At 39.8% G+C, this 21,275-nt stretch overlaps 1 protein-coding gene across 1 annotated transcript in view; it reads right to left on the reverse strand.

Moving 5' to 3' along the window:
• POLQ (DNA polymerase theta) overlaps positions 1 to 21,275 on the reverse strand; it is a 225,038-nt gene that overhangs the window by 4,323 nt on the left and 199,440 nt on the right. Inside the window, exons 27-29 of the mRNA XM_088455888.1 lie at positions 17,097 to 17,208; positions 15,719 to 15,843; positions 14,313 to 14,460 (exon numbers count right to left, since the gene is read on the reverse strand). Coding sequence (XP_088312014.1) covers positions 14,313 to 14,460; positions 15,719 to 15,843; positions 17,097 to 17,208 — 385 coding nt within the window. The remainder of the gene's footprint in view (positions 1 to 14,312; positions 14,461 to 15,718; positions 15,844 to 17,096; positions 17,209 to 21,275) is intronic.

The raw sequence follows: 21,275 nt of genomic DNA on the forward strand, positions 1-21,275 counted from the left end.
ACAGTATTATCCATAGGAGAACTGTAACTATCACACTATCTAATCATATACAGTATTATCCATAGGAGACCTGTAACTATCACACTATCTAATCATATACAGTATAATCCATAGGAGACCTGTAACTATCACACTATCTAATCATATACAGTATAATCCATAGGAGACCTGTAACTATCACACTATCTAATCATATACAGTATTATCCATAGGAGACCTGTAACTATCACACTATCTAATCATATACAGTATTATCCATAGGAGAACTGTAACTATCACACTATCTAATCATATACAGTATAATCCATAGGAGACCTGTAACTATCACACTATCTAATCATATACAGTATAATCCATAGGAGACCTGTAACTATCACACTATCTAATCATATACAGTATAATCCACAGGAGAACTGTAACTATCACACTATCTAATCATATACAGTATAATCCACAGGAGACCTGTAACTATCACACTATCTAATCATATACAGTATTATCCATAGGAGACCTGTAGTATCACACTATCTAATCATATACAGTATAAACCATAGGAGACCTGTAACTATCACACTATCTAATCATATACAGTATAATCCAAAGGAGAACTGTAACTATCACACTATCTAATCATATACAGTATAATCCATAGGAGAACTGTAACTATCACACTATCTAATCATATACAGTATAATCCATAGGAGAACTGTAACTATCACACTATCTAATCATATACAGTATAATCCATAGGAGACCTGTAACTATCACACTATCTAATCATATACAGTATAAGCCATAGGAGACCTGTAACTATCACACTATCTAATCATATACAGTATAATCCATAGGAGACCTGTAACTATCACACTATCTGATCATATACAGTATAATCCATAGGAGACCTGTAACTATCACACTATCTAATCATATACAGTATAATCCATAGGAGACCTGTAACTATCACACTATCTAATCATATACAGTATTATCCATAGGAGAACTGTAACTATCACACTATCTAATCATATACAGTATAATCCCTAGGAGAACTGTAACTATCACACTATCTAATCATATACAGTATTATCCATAGGAGAACTGTAACTATCACACTATCTAATCCTATACAGTATAATCCATAGGAGAAGTGTAACTATCACACTATCTAATCATATACAGTATTATCCATAGGAGAACTGTAACTATCACACTATCTAATCATATACAGTATAATCCACAGGAGAACTGTAATATCACACTATCTAATCATATACAGTATAATCCATAGGAGACCTGTAACTATCACACTATCTAATCATATACAGTATAATCCATAGGAGACCTGTAACTATCACACTATCTAATCATATACAGTATAATCCATAGGAGACCTGTAACTATCACACTATCTAATCATATACAGTATAATCCATAGGAGACCTGTAACTATCACACTATCTAATCATATACAGTATAATCCATAGGAGTACTGTAACTATCACACTATCTAATCATATACAGTATAATCCATAGGAGACATGTAACTATCACACTATCTGATCATATACAGTATAATCCATAGGAGACCTGTAACTATCACACTATCTAATCATATACAGTATAATCCATAGGAGACCTGTAACTATCACACTATCTAATCATATACAGTATTATCCATAGGAGAACTGTAACTATCACACTATCATATACAGTATTATCCATAGGAGACCTGTAACTATCACACTATCTAATCATATACAGTATAATCCATAGGAGACCTGTAACTATCACACTATCTAATCATATACAGTATAATCCATAGGAGACCAGTAACTATCACACTATCTAATCATATACAGTATAATCCATAGGAGACCTGTAACTATCACACTATCTAATCATATACAGTATAATCCATAGGAGAACTGTAACTATCACACTATCTAATCATATACAGTATAATCCATAGGAGACCTGTAACTATCACACTATCTAATCATATACAGTATAATCCATAGGAGACCAGTAACTATCACACTATCTAATCATATACAGTATAATCCATAGAACTGTAATATCACACTATCTAATCATATACAGTATTATCCATAGGAGACCTGTAACTATCACACTATCTAATCATATACAGTATAATCCATAGGAGACCTGTAACTATCACACTATCTAATCATATACAGTATAATCCATAGGAGACCTGTAACTATCACACTATCTAATCATATGCAGTATAATCCATAGAACTGTAATATCACACTATCTAATCATATACAGTATAATCCATAGGAGACCTGTAACTATCACACTATCTAATCATATACAGTATAATTCATATGAGACCTGTAACTATCACACTATCTAATCATATACAGTATAATCCATAGGAGACCTGTAACTATCACACTATCTAATCATATACAGTATAATCCATAGGAGACCTGTAACTATCACACTATCTAATCATATACAGTATAATCCATAGGAGACCTGTAACTATCACACTATCTAATCATATACAGTATAATCCATAGGAGAACTGTAACTATCACACTATCTAATCATATACAGTATTATCCATAGGAGAACTGTAACTATCACACTATCTAATCATATACAGTATTATCCATAGGAGAGCTGTAACTATCACACTATCTAATCCTATACAGTATTATCCATAGGAGAACTGTAACTATCACACTATCTAATCATATACAGTATTATCCATAGGAGAACTGTAACTATCACACTATCTAATCATATACAGTATAATCCATAGGAGACCTGTAACTATCACACTATCTAATCATATACAGTATAATCCATAGGAGAACCGTAACTATCACACTATCTAATCATATACAGTATAATCCATAGGAGACCTGTAATATCACAGTATCTAATCATATACAGTATAATCCATAGGAGACCTGTAACTATCACACTATCTAATCATATACAGTATAATCCATAGGAGACCTGTAACTATCACACTATCTAATCATATACAGTATAATCCATAGGAGACCTGTAACTATCACACTATCTAATCATATACAGTATAATCCATAGGAGACCTGTAACTATCACACTATCTAATCATATACAGTATTATCCATAGGAGAACTGTAACTATCACACCATCTAATCATATACAGTATAATCCATAGGAGACCTGTAACTATCACACTATCTAATCATATACAGTATAATCCATAGAACTGTAATATCACACTATCTAATCATATACAGTATAATCCATAGGAGACCTGTAACTATCACACTATCTAATCACATACAGTATAATCCATAGGAGACCTGTAACTATCACACTATCTAATCATATACAGTATAATCCATAGGAGACCAGTAACTATCACACTATCTAATCATATACAGTATAATCCATAGGAGACCTGTAACTATCACACTATCTAATCATATACAGTATTATCCATAGGAGAACTGTAACTATCACACCATCTAATCATATACAGTATAATCCATAGGAGACCTGTAACTATCACACTATCTAATCATATACAGTATTATCCATAGGAGACCTGTAACTATCACACTATCTAATCATATACAGTATTATCCATAGGAGACCTGTAACTATCACACTATCTAATCATATACAGTATAATCCATAGGAGACCTGTAACTATCACACTATCTAATCATATACAGTATAATCCATAGGAGACCTGTAACTATCACACTATCTAATCATATACAGTATAATCCATAGAACTGTAATATCACACTATCTAATCATATACAGTATAATCCATAGGAGACCTGTAACTATCACACTATCTAATCATATACAGTATAATCCATAGGAGACCTGTAACTATCACACTATCTAATCATATACAGTATAATCCATAGGAGACCTGTAACTATCACACTATCTAATCATATACAGCATAATCCATAGGAGACCTGTAACTATCACACTATCTAATCATATACAGTATAATCCATAGGAGACCTGTAACTATCACACTATCTAATCATATACAGTATAATCCATAGGAGAACTGTAACTATCACACTATCTAATCCTATACAGTATAATCCATAGGAGAACTGTAACTATCACACTATCTAATCATATACAGTATAATCCATAGGAGACCTGTAACTATCACACTATCTAATCATATACAGTATAATCCATAGGAGACCAGTAACTATCACACTATCTAATCATATACAGTATTATCCATAGGAGACCTGTAACTATCACACTATCTAATCATATACAGTATCATCCATAGGAGACCAGTAACTATCACACTATCTAATCATATACAGTATCATCCATAGGAGACCTGTAACTATCACACTATCTAATCATATACAGTATAATCCATAGGAGACCAGTAACTATCACACTATCTAATCACATACAGTATAATCCATAGGAGACCTGTAACTATCACACTATCTAATCACATACAGTATAATCCATAGGAGACCAGTAACTATCACACTATCTAATCACATACAGTATAATCCATAGGAGACCTGTAACTATCACACTATCTAATCATATACAGTATTATCCATAGGAGAACTGTAACTATCACACCATCTAATCATATACAGAATAACCCATAGGAGAACTGTAACTATCACACTATCTAATCATATACAGTATAATCCATAGGAGACCTGTAACTATCACACTATCTAATCATATACAGTATAATCCATAGAACTGTAATATCACACTATCTAATCATATACAGTATTATCCATAGGAGACCTGTAACTATCACACTATCTAATCATATACAGTATAATCCATAGGAGACCTGTAACTATCACACTATCTAATCATATACAGTATAATTCATATGAGACCTGTAACTATCACACTATCTAATCATATACAGTATAATCCATAGGAGACCTGTAACTATCACACTATCTAATCATATACAGTATAATCCATAGGAGACCTGTAACTATCACACTATCTAATCATATACAGTATAATCCATAGGAGACCTGTAACTATCACACTATCTAATCATATACAGTATAATCCATAGGAGAACTGTAACTATCACACTATCTAATCATATACAGAATAATCCATAGGAGACCTGTAACTATCACACTATCTAATCATATACAGTATAAGCCATAGGAGACCTGTAACTATCACACTATCTAATCATATACAGTATTATCCATAGGAGACCTGTAACTATCACACTATCTAATCATATACAGTATAATCCATAGGAGACCTGTAACTATCACACTATCTAATCATATTCAGTATAATCCATAGGAGACCTGTAACTATCACACTATCTAATCATATACAGTATAATCCATAGGAGACCTGTAACTATCACACTATCTAATCATATACAGTATAATCCATAGGAGACCAGTAACTATCACACTATCTAATCATATACAGTATTATCCATAGGAGAGCTGTAACTATCACACTATCTAATCATATACAGTATAATCCATAGGAGACCTGTAACTATCACACTATCTAATCATATACAGTATAAACCATAGGAGACCAGTAACTATCACACTATCTAATCATATACAGTATAATCCATAGGAGAACTGTAACTATCACACTATCTAATCATATACAGTATTATCCATAGGAGAACTGTAACTATCACACTATCTAATCCTATACAGTATTATCCATAGGAGAACTGTAACTATCACACTATCTAATCATATACAGTATAATCCATAGGAGACCTGTAACTATCACACTATCTAATCATATACAGTATTATCCATAGGAGAACTGTAACTATCACACTATCTAATCATATACAGTATAATCCATAGGAGACCTGTAACTATCACACTATCTAATCATATACAGTATAATCCATAGGAGACCTGTAACTATCACACTATCTAATCATATACAGTATAATCCATAGGAGAACCGTAACTATCACACTATCTAATCATATACAGTATAATCCATAGGAGACCTGTAATATCACACTATCTAATCATATACAGTATAATCCATAGGAGACCTGTAACTATCACACTATCTAATCACATACAGTATAATCCATAGGAGACCTGTAACTATCACACTATCTAATCATATACAGTATAATCCATAGGAGACCAGTAACTATCACACTATCTAATCATATACAGTATAATCCATAGGAGACCTGTAACTATCACACTATCTAATCATATACAGTATTATCCATAGGAGAACTGTAACTATCACACCATCTAATCATATACAGTATAATCCATAGGAGACCTGTAACTATCACACTATCTAATCATATACAGTATAATCCATAGGAGACCTGTAACTATCACACTATCTAATCATATACAGTATAATCCATAGAACTGTAATATCACACTATCTAATCATATACAGCATAATCCATAGGAGACCTGTAACTATCACACTATCTAATCATATACAGTATTATCCATAGGAGACCTGTAACTATCACACTATCTAATCATATACAGTATAATCCATAGGAGACCTGTAACTATCACACTATCTAATCATATACAGTATAATCCATAGGAGACCTGTAACTATCACACTATCTAATCATATACAGTATAATCCATAGAACTGTAATATCACACTATCTAATCATATACAGTATAATCCATAGGAGACCTGTAACTATCACACTATCTAATCATATACAGTATAATCCATAGGAGACCTGTAACTATCACACTATCTAATCATATACAGTATAATCCATAGGAGACCTGTAACTATCACACTATCTAATCATATACAGTATAATCCATAGGAGAACTGTAACTATCACACTATCTAATCATATACAGTATAATCCATAGGAGAAGTGTAACTATCACACTATCTAATCATATACAGTATAATCCATAGGAGACCAGTAACTATCACACTATATAATCATATACAGTATAATCCGGAGGAGAACTGTAAATAGCTGAAATTTAGGGATATCTGAATAAGTAAATCTGGACCATGGTTGGGAAGCCCTGCATTAGTAATTCCGCACGATGTCTGGCGTTATAGGTGAGATAGTGTATAAGGGACAGTTATCACTTAGCCTGAGGCTTGCAGGACATTTGGTAACATTCTTATAAAATCAGACTTATGGTAAAACTTACCTTTGTTAACTCTATTTCTTCGAAGTCCATAGGGTCCACAGGGATGCCATGGGGTGTAGCTGGTGGATAAGGACCGGACACCAAACAGTTAAGCTTTCAACTGTCAGGATGCAACGGTCCCTCCCCCCTAAACCCCGCCCCTAAGCCTGAGGCCAATCAGCTTGCTTGGCGTCCGTCAGTAGCTCGGATCACCTTTTATAACAGGTATGTAGGGGGACCGGACCCAGCGTTACCCAGAGCGCTGTGGCTGAGCCTGCAGAAAATGGCCGCCGGAGACCTTTGAGGGGGCGGGGTCCGAGGAGGAGAGCAGCTCAGAGCATCCAGACCGCGGTGGAATGGCGCCTTGAGCTGGGGGAGGGGCCGCTGTAATAGGAAAAGCTGACCTCCCCTGGCTGATTTGTGACCACCAGGAGGCTGGATTCCCGCACCATATGTACCCTGGTGGTCTAGTGGATCACGCGGTCGAGGCCGGTGTTCTCTCTCAGCAGTCTGTCCCCTGAGACCGGAGGTAAGACTGCACAGCCGCGGGCTACTGCAAGCGGTAACCTGCCTTACCTGTCCCCTGCATCTGAGTTGCAGTCTGGGGTCCTCTGTGGGGTCAGCTAGCAAGGTCCCCGGGAGCCCCTCATCGTAAGTACCAAGTGGTGATATGGAGTTGCGGTGCCCGGAGGGGTGATGGAGCGGCAGCACAGACGTATACAATGTGCTGTGTGTCCTGTGTCCATGGTATTGTGCAGACAGACCGGATCCTGTGAGTATAAGGGGAGGTCAGTGACTGTGGCAGGTACCAGCCTGGGTTATACATATGAGGGGAGAGTAACCCCATCTATACTGACCAGACGTATACAATGTGCTGTGTGTCCTGTGTCCATGGTATTGTGCAGACAGACCGGATCCTGTGAGTATAAGGGGAGGTCAGTGACTATGGCAGGTACCAGCCTGGGTTATACATATGAGAGGAGAGTAACCCCATCTATACTGACCAGACGTATACAATGTGCTGTGTGTCCTGTGTCCATGGTATTGTGCAGACAGACCGGATCCTGTGAGTATAATGGGAGGTCAGTGACTATGGCAGGTACCAGCCTGGGTTATACATATGAGGGGAGAGTGACCCCATCTATACTGACCAGACGTATACAATGTGCTGTGTGTCCTGTGTCCATGGTATTGTACAGACAGACCGGATCCTGTGAGTATAATGGGAGGTCAGTGACTATGGCAGGTACCAGCCTGGGTTATACATATGAGAGGAGAGTAACCCCATCTATACTGACCAGACGTATACAATGTGCCGTGTGTCCTGTGCCCATGGTATTGTGCAGACAGACCGGATCCTGTGAGTATAACGGGAGGTCAGTGACTATGGCAGGTACCAGCCCGGGTTATACATATGAGGGGAGAGTAACCCATTCTATACTGACCAGACGTATACAATGTGCTGTGTGTCCTGTGTCCATGGTATTGTGCAGACAGACCGGATCCTGTGAGTATAAGGGGAGGTCAGTGACTATGGCAGGTATCAGCCCGGGTTATACATATGAGAGGAGAGTAACCCCATCTATACTGACCAGACGTATACAATGTGCTGTGTGTCCTGTGTACATGGTATTGTGCAGACAGACCGGATCCTGTGAGTATAAGGGGAGGTCAGTGACTATGGCAGGTACCAGCCTGGGTTATACATATGAGAGGAGAGTAACCCCATCTATACTGACCAGACGTATACAATGTGCTGTGTGTCCTGTGTCCATGGTATTGTGCAGACAGACCGGATCCTGTGAGTATAAGGGGAGGTCAGTGACTATGGCAGGTACCAGCCTGGGTTATACATATGAGGGGAGAGTAACCCCATCTATACTGACCAGACATATACAATGTGCTGTGTGTCCTGTGTCCATGGTATTGTGCAGACAGACCGGATCCTGTGAGTATAAGGGGAGGTCAGTGACTATTGCAGGTACCAGCCTGGGTTATACATATGAGAGGAGAGTGACCCCATCTATACTGACCAGACGTATACAATGTGCTGTGTGTCCTGTGTCCATGGTATTGTGCAGACAGACCGGATCCTGTGAGTATAAGGGGAGGTCAGTGACTATGGCAGGTACCAGCCTGGGTTATACATATGAGAGGAGAGAAACCCCATCTATACTGACCAGAGGTATACAATGTGCTGTGTGTCCTGTGTCCATGGTATTGTGCAGACAGAGCGGATCCTGTGAGTATAAGGGGAGGTCAGTGACTATGGCAGGTACCAGCCCGGGTTATACATATGAGAGGAGAGTGACCCCATCTATACTGACCAGACGTATACAATGTGCTGTGTGTCCTGTGTCCATGGTATTGTGCAGACAGACCGGATCCTGTGAGTATAAGGAGAGGTCAGTGACTATGGCAGGTACCAGCCTGGGTTATACATATGAGAGGAGAGTAACCCCATCTATACTGACCAGACGTATACAATGTGCTGTGTGTCCTGTGTCCATGGTATTGTGCAGACAGACCGGATCCTGTGAGTATAAGGGGAGGTCAGTGACTATGGCAGGTACCAGCCTGGGTTATACATATGAGGGGAGAGTAACCCCATCTATACTGACCAGACGTATACAATGTGCTGTGTGTCCTGTGTCCATGGTAATGTGCAGACAGACCGGATCCTGTGAGTATAAGGGGAGGTCAGTGACTATGGCAGTTACCAGCCTGGGTTATACATATGAGGGGAGAGTAACCCCATCTATACTGACCAGACGTATACAATGTGCTGTGTGTCCTGTGTCCATGGTATTGTGCAGACAGACCGGATCCTGTGAGTATAAGGGGAGGTCAGTGACTATGGCAGGTACCAGCCTGGGTTATACATATGAGAGGAGAGTAACCCCATCTATACTGACCAGAGGTATACAATGTGCTGTGTGTCCTGTGTCCATGGTATTGTGCAGACAGACCAGATCCTGTGAGTATAAGGGGAGGTCAGTGACTATGGCAGGTACCAGCCTGGGTTATGCATATGAGGGGAGAGTAACCCCATCTATACTGACCAGACATATACAATGTGCTGTGTGTCCTGTGTCCATGGTATTGTGCAGACAGACCGGATCCTGTGAGTATAAGGGGAGGTCAGTGACTATGGCAGGTACCAGCCTGGGTTATACATATGAGGGGAGAGTAACCCCATCTATACTGACCAGACGTATACAATGTGCTGTGTGTCCTGTGTCCATGGTATTGTGCAGACAGACCGGGTCCTGTGAGTATAAGGGGCAGGGTTGGCGCTTCTACTAGGCAAGCTTAGGGAGCTTCCTAGGGGCGCCGGCCACTAGAGGGCGCCCGGCCCTCTGATCACCCCCCCCCCCCATTTGCCGGGTGCCCGCTGAGAGTGTGACCAGTGGGCACCTGGCTCCTTCTCTACCCCTACCCCACCTCTTCGCTCCACCGGCGCCAGAGGACGGAGTTTACCCCTGAGATCCGTCTTCCGGGTCCCGACGTGCACTATGGGAGCAACGTCCCTCCCATAGTTCCATAGTTCCAAGGAGCTTACTCGGGGGCCAGAACATAAAAGCATGAGACGCCACTGATAGAATGTACAGCACAGAGTAATCCATACAAAGTCTTTACATACATGTATATACATACATACACACACACACACAGACACAGAAGAAGAACTCCTCAGTGGTCAGTGATGTTTGTCTTTCCCCTCCTCTGCTGAGATGTGACCATCGGTCACTGTACTGTATTCCCGGACAGACCATTATCAGATCTGTGCTGAGATGTGACCATCGGTCACTGTACTGTATTCCCGGACAGACCATTATCAGATCTGTGCTGAGATGTGACCATCGGTCACTACTGTATTCCCGGACAGACCATTATCAGATCTGTGCTGAGATGTGACCATCGGTCACTGTACTGTATTCCCGGACAGACCATTATCAGATCTGTGCTGAGATGTGACCATCGGTCACTGTACTGTATTCCCGGACAGACCATTATCAGATCTGTGCTGAGATGTGACCATCGGTCACTGTACTGTATTCCCGGACAGACCATTATCAGATCTGTGCTGAGATGTGACCATCGGTCACTGTACTGTATTCCCGGACAGACCATTATCAGATCTGTGCTGAGATGTGACCATCGGTCACTGTACTGTATTCCTGGACAGACCATTATCAGATCTGTGCTGAGATGTGACCATCGGTCACTGTACTGTATTCCTGGACAGACCATTATCAGATCTGTGCTGAGATGTGACACTGTGCTGCATTCCCGGACAGACCATTATCAGATCTGTGCTGAGATGTGACAATCGGTCACTGTACTGTATTCCCGGACAGACCATTATCAGATCTGTGCTGAGATCTGACCATCGGTCACTGTGCTGTATTCCCGAACAGACCATTATCAGATCTGTGCTGCGATCTGACCATCGGTCACTGTGCTGTATTCCCGGACAGACCATTATCAGATCTGTGCTGAGATGTGACCATCGGTCACTGTACTGTATTCCCGGACAGACCATTATCAGATCTGTGCTGAGATGTGACCATCGGTCACTGTACTGTATTCCCGGACAGACCATTATCAGATCTGTGCTGAGATGTGACCATCGGTCACTGTACCGCATTCCTGGACAGACCATTATCAGATCTGTGCTGAGATGTGACCATCGGTCACTGTACTGTATTCCCGGACAGACCATTATCAGATCTGTGCTGAGATGTGACCATCGGTCACTGTACCGCATTCCTGGACAGACCATTATCAGATCTGTGCTGAGATGTGACCATCGGTCACTGTACTGTATTCCCGGACAGACCATTATCAGATCTGTGCTGAGATGTGACCATCGGTCACTGTACTGTATTCCCGGACAGACCATTAGCAGATCTGTGCTGAGATGTGACCATCGGTCACTGTACTGTATTCCTGGACAGACCATTATCAGATCTGTGCTGAGAAGTGACCATCGGTCACTGTACTGTATTCCCGGATAGACCATTATCAGATCTGTGCTGAGATGTGACCATCGGTCACTGTACTGTATTACTGGACAGACCATTATCAGATCTGTGCTGAGATGTGACCATCGGTCACTGTACTGTATTCCAGGACAGACCATTATCAGATCTGTGCTGAGATGTGACCATCGGTCACTGTACTGTATTCCCAGACAGACCATGAGCAGATCTGTGCTGAGATGTGACCATCGGTCACTGTACCGCATTCCTGGACAGACCATTATCAGATCTGTGCTGAGATGTGACCATCGGTCACTGTACTGTATTCCCGGACAGACCATTATCAGATCTGTGCTGAGATGTGACCATCGGTCACTGTACTGTATTCCCGGACAGACCATTATCAGATCTGTGCTGAGATGTGACCATCGGTCACTGTACTGTATTCCCGGACAGACCATTAGCAGATCTGTGCTGAGATGTGACCATCGGTCACTGTACTGTATTCCTGGACAGACCATTATCAGATCTGTGCTGAGATGTGACCATCGGTCACTGTACTGTATTCCCGGATAGACCATTATCAGATCTGTGCTGAGATGTGACCATCGGTCACTGTACTGTATTCCTGGACAGACCATTATCAGATCTGTGCTGAGATGTGACCATAGGTCACTGTGCTGTACTCCTGGACAGACCATTATCAGATCTGTGCTGAGATGTGACCATCGGTCACTGTACTGTATTCCCAGACAGACCATTATCAGATCTGTGCTGAGATGTGACCATCGGTCACTGTACTGTATTCCCGGACAGACCATTATCAGATCTGTGCTGAGATGTGACCATCGGTCACTGTACTGTATTCCCAGACAGACCATTATCAGATCTGTGCTGAGATGTGACCATCGGTCACTGTACTGTATTCCCGGACAGACCATGAGCAGATCTGTGCTGAGATGTGACCATCGGTCACTGTACTGTATTCCTGGACAGACCATTATCAGATCTGTGCTGAGATGTGACCATCGGTCACTGTGCTGAATTCCCGGACTGACCATGAGCAGATCTGTGCTGAGATGTGACCATCGGTCACTGTACTGTATTCCCGGACAGACCATGAGCAGATCTGTGCTGAGATGTGACCATCGGTCACTGTACTGTATTCCCGGACAGACTATTATCAGATCTGTGCTGAGATGTGACCATCGGTCACTGTACTGTATTCCCGGACAGACCATTATCAGATCTGTGCTGAGATGTGACCATCGGTCACTGTACTGTATTCCCGGACAGACCATTATCAGATCTGTGCTGAGATGTGACCATCGGTCACTGTACTGTATTCCCGGATAGACCATTATCAGATCTGTTCTGAGATGTGACCATCGGTCACTATACTGTATTCCCGGATAGACCATTATCAGATCTGTGCTGAGATGTGACCATCGGTCACTGTACTGTATTCCCGGACAGACCATGAGCAGATCTGTGCTGAGATGTGACCATCGGTCACTGTACTGTATTCCCGGACAGACCATTATCAGATCTGTGCTGAGATGTGACCATCGGTCACTGTACTGTATTCCCGGACAGACCATTATCAGATCTGTGCTGAGATGTGACCATCGGTCACTGTACTGTATTCCCGGACAGACCATTATCAGATCTGTGCTGAGATGTGACCATCGGTCACTGTACTGTATTCCCGGACAGACCATGAGCAGATCTGTGCTGAGATGTGACCATCGGTCACTGTACTGTATTCCCGGACAGACCATTATCAGATCTGTTCTGAGATGTGACCATCGGTCACTATACTGTATTCCCGGATAGACCATTATCAGATCTGTGCTGAGATGTGACCATCGGTCACTGTACTGTATTCCCGGACAGACCATGAGCAGATCTGTGCTGAGATGTGACCATCGGTCACTGTACTGTATTCCCGGACAGACCATTATCAGATCTGTGCTGAGATGTGACCATCGGTCACTGTGCTGTATTCCCGGACAGACCATTATCAGATCTGTGCTGAGATGTGACCATCGGTCACTGTGCTGTATTCCCGGACAGACCATGAGCAGATTTCTTCTTACACCTGGTATCTATGAGACTCTCTGTCCCCCCAATGACCTACAAATCAGAGACCAGGGTACATACCGGTGTGACGGGGCAGCAGCCGGTGCCCGTGGGATTTGGGCACAGACAGGAAAGTCTCTTCCAGCCGCTGCTGAATGTTCACAGTTGCAGTCTTGACGATATCAGCGGCTGATCCCTGCACGGTCGTGTTCACAGCCTGACGCTCGGCCTAACAAGTGCGATAAACATATATTATACACCCAGTCACTTCCATCCCGCGTTCCTCTCACCGACATGACGGGGAACATTTCCCATCAGCCTCTCTGACACTTTACCTGCAACAAATCTCTCTTTATTGTACTTTATGCTGAAAAACAATAAGGGGCTCTGTAACCCGCGGAGTGCGGCAACGCCATCGCCTTTAGCGCAGTGTACACAAATATGTGACGCCTGTATCACCCACATAGGAGACATTGGGTTGTTTTTCTGTAACACACACAGGGGGAGGAATTATCTTTAGCGCATCACCAGCTCTCAGGTAACAGCGCAGATAATTTATCACCACTTTATACACAGCTCAAACCCCCTTATTATTAGGTTTTATATTTTGTACCAGATAAAGAAATGCTAATTGTCAGGTTTCTTTAATATAATATAGTTTAAAAAGTATTTTTAAAAACGTTTTTAAATATTTCATTAAAAAAAATATATGCCTGGGGGTGTCTTACACCCCCCTCGTGCCCCTAGACCCCCATTATAAAATGACTTTCCACCCCCCATCACTAGTGTCATTTTTTTTATTATTATTTTAAACCCCCCAACCCTCCAGATTTTACCCCTCCTCAACACCCACATACTCCCCTCCCACTCCCTGGAACCATATACACCCGCCCCCCCTTCCCTGCACCCACATGCAGAGCACAGCTGAGCTTTTGTCATGGGAATGGCCATCAGTGGGTTAAACATCGATGGTGTGAAGCAATCATCATGAAACCATCAATGGCCATCAATAGTAAATGCTGCTCTCTGGAGCAGCTGGGTAAATGCAAGGGGAGAGCAGGCTGGCTTCCCTGGCGGCTCGGCTCTCTGGAGCCGCTGGGTATGTGCAAGGGGAGAGCAGGCTGGCTGGCTTCCCTGGCGGCTCGGCTCTCTGGAGCCGCCGCGGTATAAACATGAAGGGGGGGCTGGGCGGCGCTGGCTTCCCCGGTGGCTGCTTCTCTCTGTAGCCGCCGGGGTATACTCATTGGGAGACGGGGACAGCGCTGGCCAGCAGTGCTCGGGACATACAGGAGGGGGAGCCAGCAGGTCCCTCTGACATAGGCGGCTGCAGGGAGATTAGCTTCCCGCAGCCGCCTAGTGGGCATTTCTGACTGGTCGCATCAGATGCTCCCATGTCAGGGAATGCCAAGTCTGGTGTGATCACATCTGATGAAACCATGCCAGGCAAGTGGTTACTTTACACTTTTTAAATTCCTATTAAAACTCACGTGAGCCCTGGCGTGGTGATTGGAGTCCTTGATGGCCGGGAGGTACCTGCGTCGGCCCAGGATGGTCTGTACAAAGCCATTGCTAGCACAGTTCTTCACTGTCTCTTTCAGAAACCTCTGAATACCTGAGAACAGAAAGATCATGGTGATATTTATTTTACCAAATCCCTCATCACTATCTGTACTAGCTCCATTATCGGTGGTCTCACCATCTGTACTAGCTCCATTATCGGTGGTCTCACATCTGATTACGATGGTATCACATCTGTACTAGCTCCATTATCAGTGGTCTCACCATCTGTACTAGCTCCATTATCGGTGGTCTCACATCTGATTACGATGGTATCACCATCTGTACTAGCTCCATTATCAGTGGTCTCACATCTGATTATGATGGTATCACCATCTGTACTAGCTCCATTATCGGTGGTCTCACCATCTGTACTAGCTCCATTATCGGTGGTCTCACATCTGATTACGATGGTATCACATCTGTACTAGCTCCATTATCAGTGGTCTCACATCTGATTACGATGGTATCACCATCTGTACTAGCTCCATTATCGGTGGTCTCACATCTGATTACGATGGTATCACCATCTGTACTAGCTCCATTATCGGTGGTCTCACATCTGATTACGATGGTATCACCATCTTTACTAGCTCCATTATCGGTGGTCTCACATCTGATTACGATGGTATCACCATCTGTACTAGCTCCATTATCGGTGGTCTCACATCTGATTACGATGGTATCACCAACTGTACTAGCTCCATTATCGTGGTCTCACATCTGATTACGATGGTATCACCATCTGTACTAAGCTCCATTATCGGTGGTCTCACATCTGATTACGATGGTATCACCATCTGTACTAGCTCCACTATCGGTGGTGTCACCATCTGTACTAGCTCCATTATCGGTGGTCTCACATCTGATTACGATGGTATCACCATCTGTACTAGCTCCACTATCGGTGGTCTCACATCTGATTACGATGGTATTTCAGGTGCTGAGTAAGTAGATATAAAGCTGGGCACAGACTGCCTGATATGATATACTATAGCTATATTATTAGGAACTACCAGTCCCTGAAAGAACCACGTAAGCTCTGAGTCCTACTTGAAGATCATTACATGTTACTTACTGTCTAATAGAAGAGGTTTCTCCTTAATATTTCCTAATACTAGATATATTATGTCATTTTAATCATAGGTTGATGTAATGATATCCGCTGAATCCCCAGTGTCCTGCCCATCACCCCCTAGAGATCGCGATCATTGCCCCCTCCCCACATACACAGAATCGTATCAGTGCTCATGACATCAGTATTACAGCCAGACGGATAGCGCAGGACGGGCGCCTCTCATCTCTTACCTGTGTATCTGGCCTTGAAAGATTCAATGTAACAAGCAGCGTCGTTCTCCTCAATTCCCATCTGCTCCCCCAGGGATTTGGCCCCCATCCCGTAAATGATTCCATAGCAAATCTAAAGGAATGACAGAAATGTGAATGGGTATTACTGTAGGCACGGGCCTATTACTGTAGGCACGGGCCTATTACTGTATATGCACGGGCCTATTACTGTATATGCACGGGCGCTGACAGGGTGTGTATTACTGTATGCACGGGCGTATTACTGTATGCACGGGCGTCGTTTCAGTTGTTGCACTTTCGGCTGAATGGATGTAAACAAGGGAAGGAGTTTGTAGCGGCATTCGCATAACGTCGCAGACGGGCGACCACCAATAGACGCTGCTGTGGGCGCATCTACATCCGATTCAGAATCGGACCCAGAACATCTCAGACCTAAGAAAACTTTAATCTGAAGTCCAGTGGTTCCCAAACTCTGTCCTCAAGGCATCCTAAGAGGCCAGGTTTTAAGGATATCCACATGCTTGGGCACAGATACCTCATTCCTTTTCATCTAACCATCTGTGCTCAGCCATGGATGTGCCTAACACCTGGACTGTGAGGGCGCATTGAGGACAAAGCTGGGAACCTCTGCAGTCGCTTTATTCTACTAAACGTAAATGTACAGTATTGTATCACAAGTATATATTGCTATATTATGTACAGTGCTATATGTAAATGTACAGTCCTGTATAACATGTATATATTGCTATATTATGTACAGTGCTATATGTAAATGTACAGTCCTGTATAACATGTATATATTGCTATATTATGTACAGTGCTATATGTAAATGTACAGTCCTGTATAACATGTATATATTGCTATATTATGTACAGTGCTATATGTAAATGTACAGTCTTGTATCACATGTATATATTGCTATATTATGTACAGTGCTATATATAAATGTACAATCCTGTATAACATGTATATATTGCTATATTTTGTACAGTGCTATATGTAAATGTAGTCTTGTATAACATGTATATATTGCTATATTTTGTACAGTGCTATATGTAAATGTACAGTCCTGTATAACATGTATATATTGCTATATTATGTACAGTGCTATATGTAAATGTACAGTCCTGTATAACATGTATATATTGCAATATTATGTACAGTGCTATATGTAAATGTACAGTCCTGTATAACATGTATATATTGCTATATTATGTACAGTGCTATATGTAAATGTACAGTCCTGTATAACATGTATATATTGCTATATTATGTACAGTGCTATATGTAAATGTACAGTCTTGTATCACATGTATATATTGCTATATTATGTACAGTGCTATATATAAATGTACAATCCTGTATAACATGTATATATTGCTATATTTTGTACAGTGCTATATGTAAATGTAGTCTTGTATAAATGTATATATTGCTATATTATGTACAGTGCTATATGTAAATGTACAGTCTTGTATAACATGTATATATTGCTATATTATGTACAGTGCTATATGTAAATGTACAGTCCTGTATAACATGTATATATTGCTATATTATGTACAGTGCTATATGTAAATGTACAGTCCTGTATAACATGTATATATTGCTATATTATGTACAGTGCTATATGTAAATGTACAGTCTTGTATAACATGTATATATTGCTATATTATGTACAGTGCTATATGTAAATGTACAGTCCTGTATAACATGTATATATTGCTATATTTTGTACAGTGCTATATGTAAATGTACAGTCTTGTATAACATGTATATATTGCTATATTATGTACAGTGCTATATGTAAATGTACAGTCCTGTATAACATGTATATATTGCTATATTATGTACAGTGTTATATGTAAATGTACAGTATTGTATAACATGTATATATTGCTATATTATGTACAGTGTTATATGTAAAGTCTTGAATAACATGTATATATTGCTATATTATGTACAGTGCTATATGTAAATGTACAGTCTTGTATAACATTTATATATTGCTATATTTTGTACAGTGTTATATGTAAATGTACAGTCTTGTATCACATGTATATATTGCTATATTTTGTACAGTGTTATATGTAAAGTCTTGAATAACATGTATATATTGCTATATTATGTACAGTGCTATATGTAAATGTACAGTATTGTATAACATGTATATATTGCTATATTTTGTACAGTGTTATATGTAAATGTACAGTCCTGTATAACATGTATATATTGCTATATTATGTACAGTGCTATATGTAAATGTACAGTCTTGTATCACATGTATATATTGCTATATTATGTACAGTGCTATATGTAAATGTACAGTCCTGTATAACATGTATATATTGCTATATTATGTACAGTGCTATATGTAAATGTACAGTCCTGTATAACATGTATATATTGCTATATTTTGTACAGTGCTATATATAAATGTACAGTCTTGTATAACATGTATATATTGCTATATTATGTACAGTGCTATATGTAAATGTACAGTCCTGTATAACATGTATATATTGCTATATTTTGTACAGTGCTATATATAAATGTACAGTCTTGTATAACATGTATATATTGCTATATTTTGTACAGTGCTATATATAAATGTACAGTCCTGTATAACATGTATATATTGCTATATTATGTACAGTGCTATATGTAAATGTACAGTCCTGTATAACATGTATATATTGCTATATTATGTACAGTGCTATATGTAAATGTACAGTCTTGTATAACATGTATATATTGCTATATTATGTACAGTGCTATATGTAAATGTACAGTATTGTATAACATGTATATATTGCTATATTATGTACAGTGCTATATGTAAATGTACAGTCCTGTATAACATGTATATATTGCTATATTTTGTACAGTGCTATATGTAAATGTACAGTCCTGTATAACATGTATATATTGCTATATTATGTACAGTGCTATATGTAAATGTACAGTATTGTATAACATGTATATATTGCTATATTATGTACAGTGCTATATGTAAATGTACAGTATTGTATAACATGTATATATTGCTATATTATGTACAGTGCTATATGTAAATGTACAATCCTGTATAACATGTATATATTGCTATATTATCTACAGTGCTATATGTAAATGTACAGTCCTGTATAACATGTATATATTGCTATATTATGTACAGTGCTATATGTAAATGTACAGTCCTGTATAACATGTATATATTGCTATATTATGTACAGTGCTATATGTAAATGTACAGTCCTGTATAACATGTATATATTGCTATATTATATACAGAGCTATATGTAAATGTACAGTCTTGTATAACATGTATATATTGCTATATTATGTACAGTGCTATATGTAAATGTACAGTATTGTATAACATGTATATATTGCTATATTATGTACAGTGCTATATGTAAATGTACAGTCTTGTATAACATGTATATATTGCTATATTTTGTACAGTGCTATATGTAAATGTACAGTATTGTATAACATGTATATATTGCTATATTATGTACAGTGCTATATGTAAATGTACAGTCCTGTATAACATGTATATATTGCTATATTATGTACAGTGCTATATGTAAATGTACAGTCCTGTATAACATGTATATAGTGCTATATTATGTACAGTGCTATATGTAAATGTACAGTCTTGTATAACATGTATATATTGCTATATTATGTACAGTGCTATATGTAAATGTACAGTCTTGTATAACATGTATATATTGCTACATTATGTACAGTGCTATATGTAAATGTACAGTATTGTATAACATGTATATATTGCTATATTATGTACAGTGCTATATGTAAATGTACAATATTGTATAACATGTATATATTGCTATATTATGTACAGAGCTATATGTAAATGTACAGTCTTGTATAACATGTATATATTGCTATATTATGTACAGTGCTATATGTAAATGTACAGCCTTGTATAACATGTATATATTGCTATATTATGTACAGTGCTATATGTAAATGTACAATATTGTATAACATGTATATATTGCTATATTATGTACAATGCTATATGTAAATGTACAGTATTGTATAACATGTATATATTGCTATATTATGTACAGTGCTATATGTAAATGTACAGTATTGTATAACATGTATATATTGCTATATTATGTACAGTACTATATGTAAAT

Source organism: Taudactylus pleione, unplaced genomic scaffold, assembly GCF_031769625.1.
Source record: "Taudactylus pleione unplaced genomic scaffold, aTauple2 ptg000677l, whole genome shotgun sequence".
In the NCBI taxonomy this organism is placed as follows: Eukaryota; Metazoa; Chordata; class Amphibia; order Anura; family Myobatrachidae; genus Taudactylus; species Taudactylus pleione.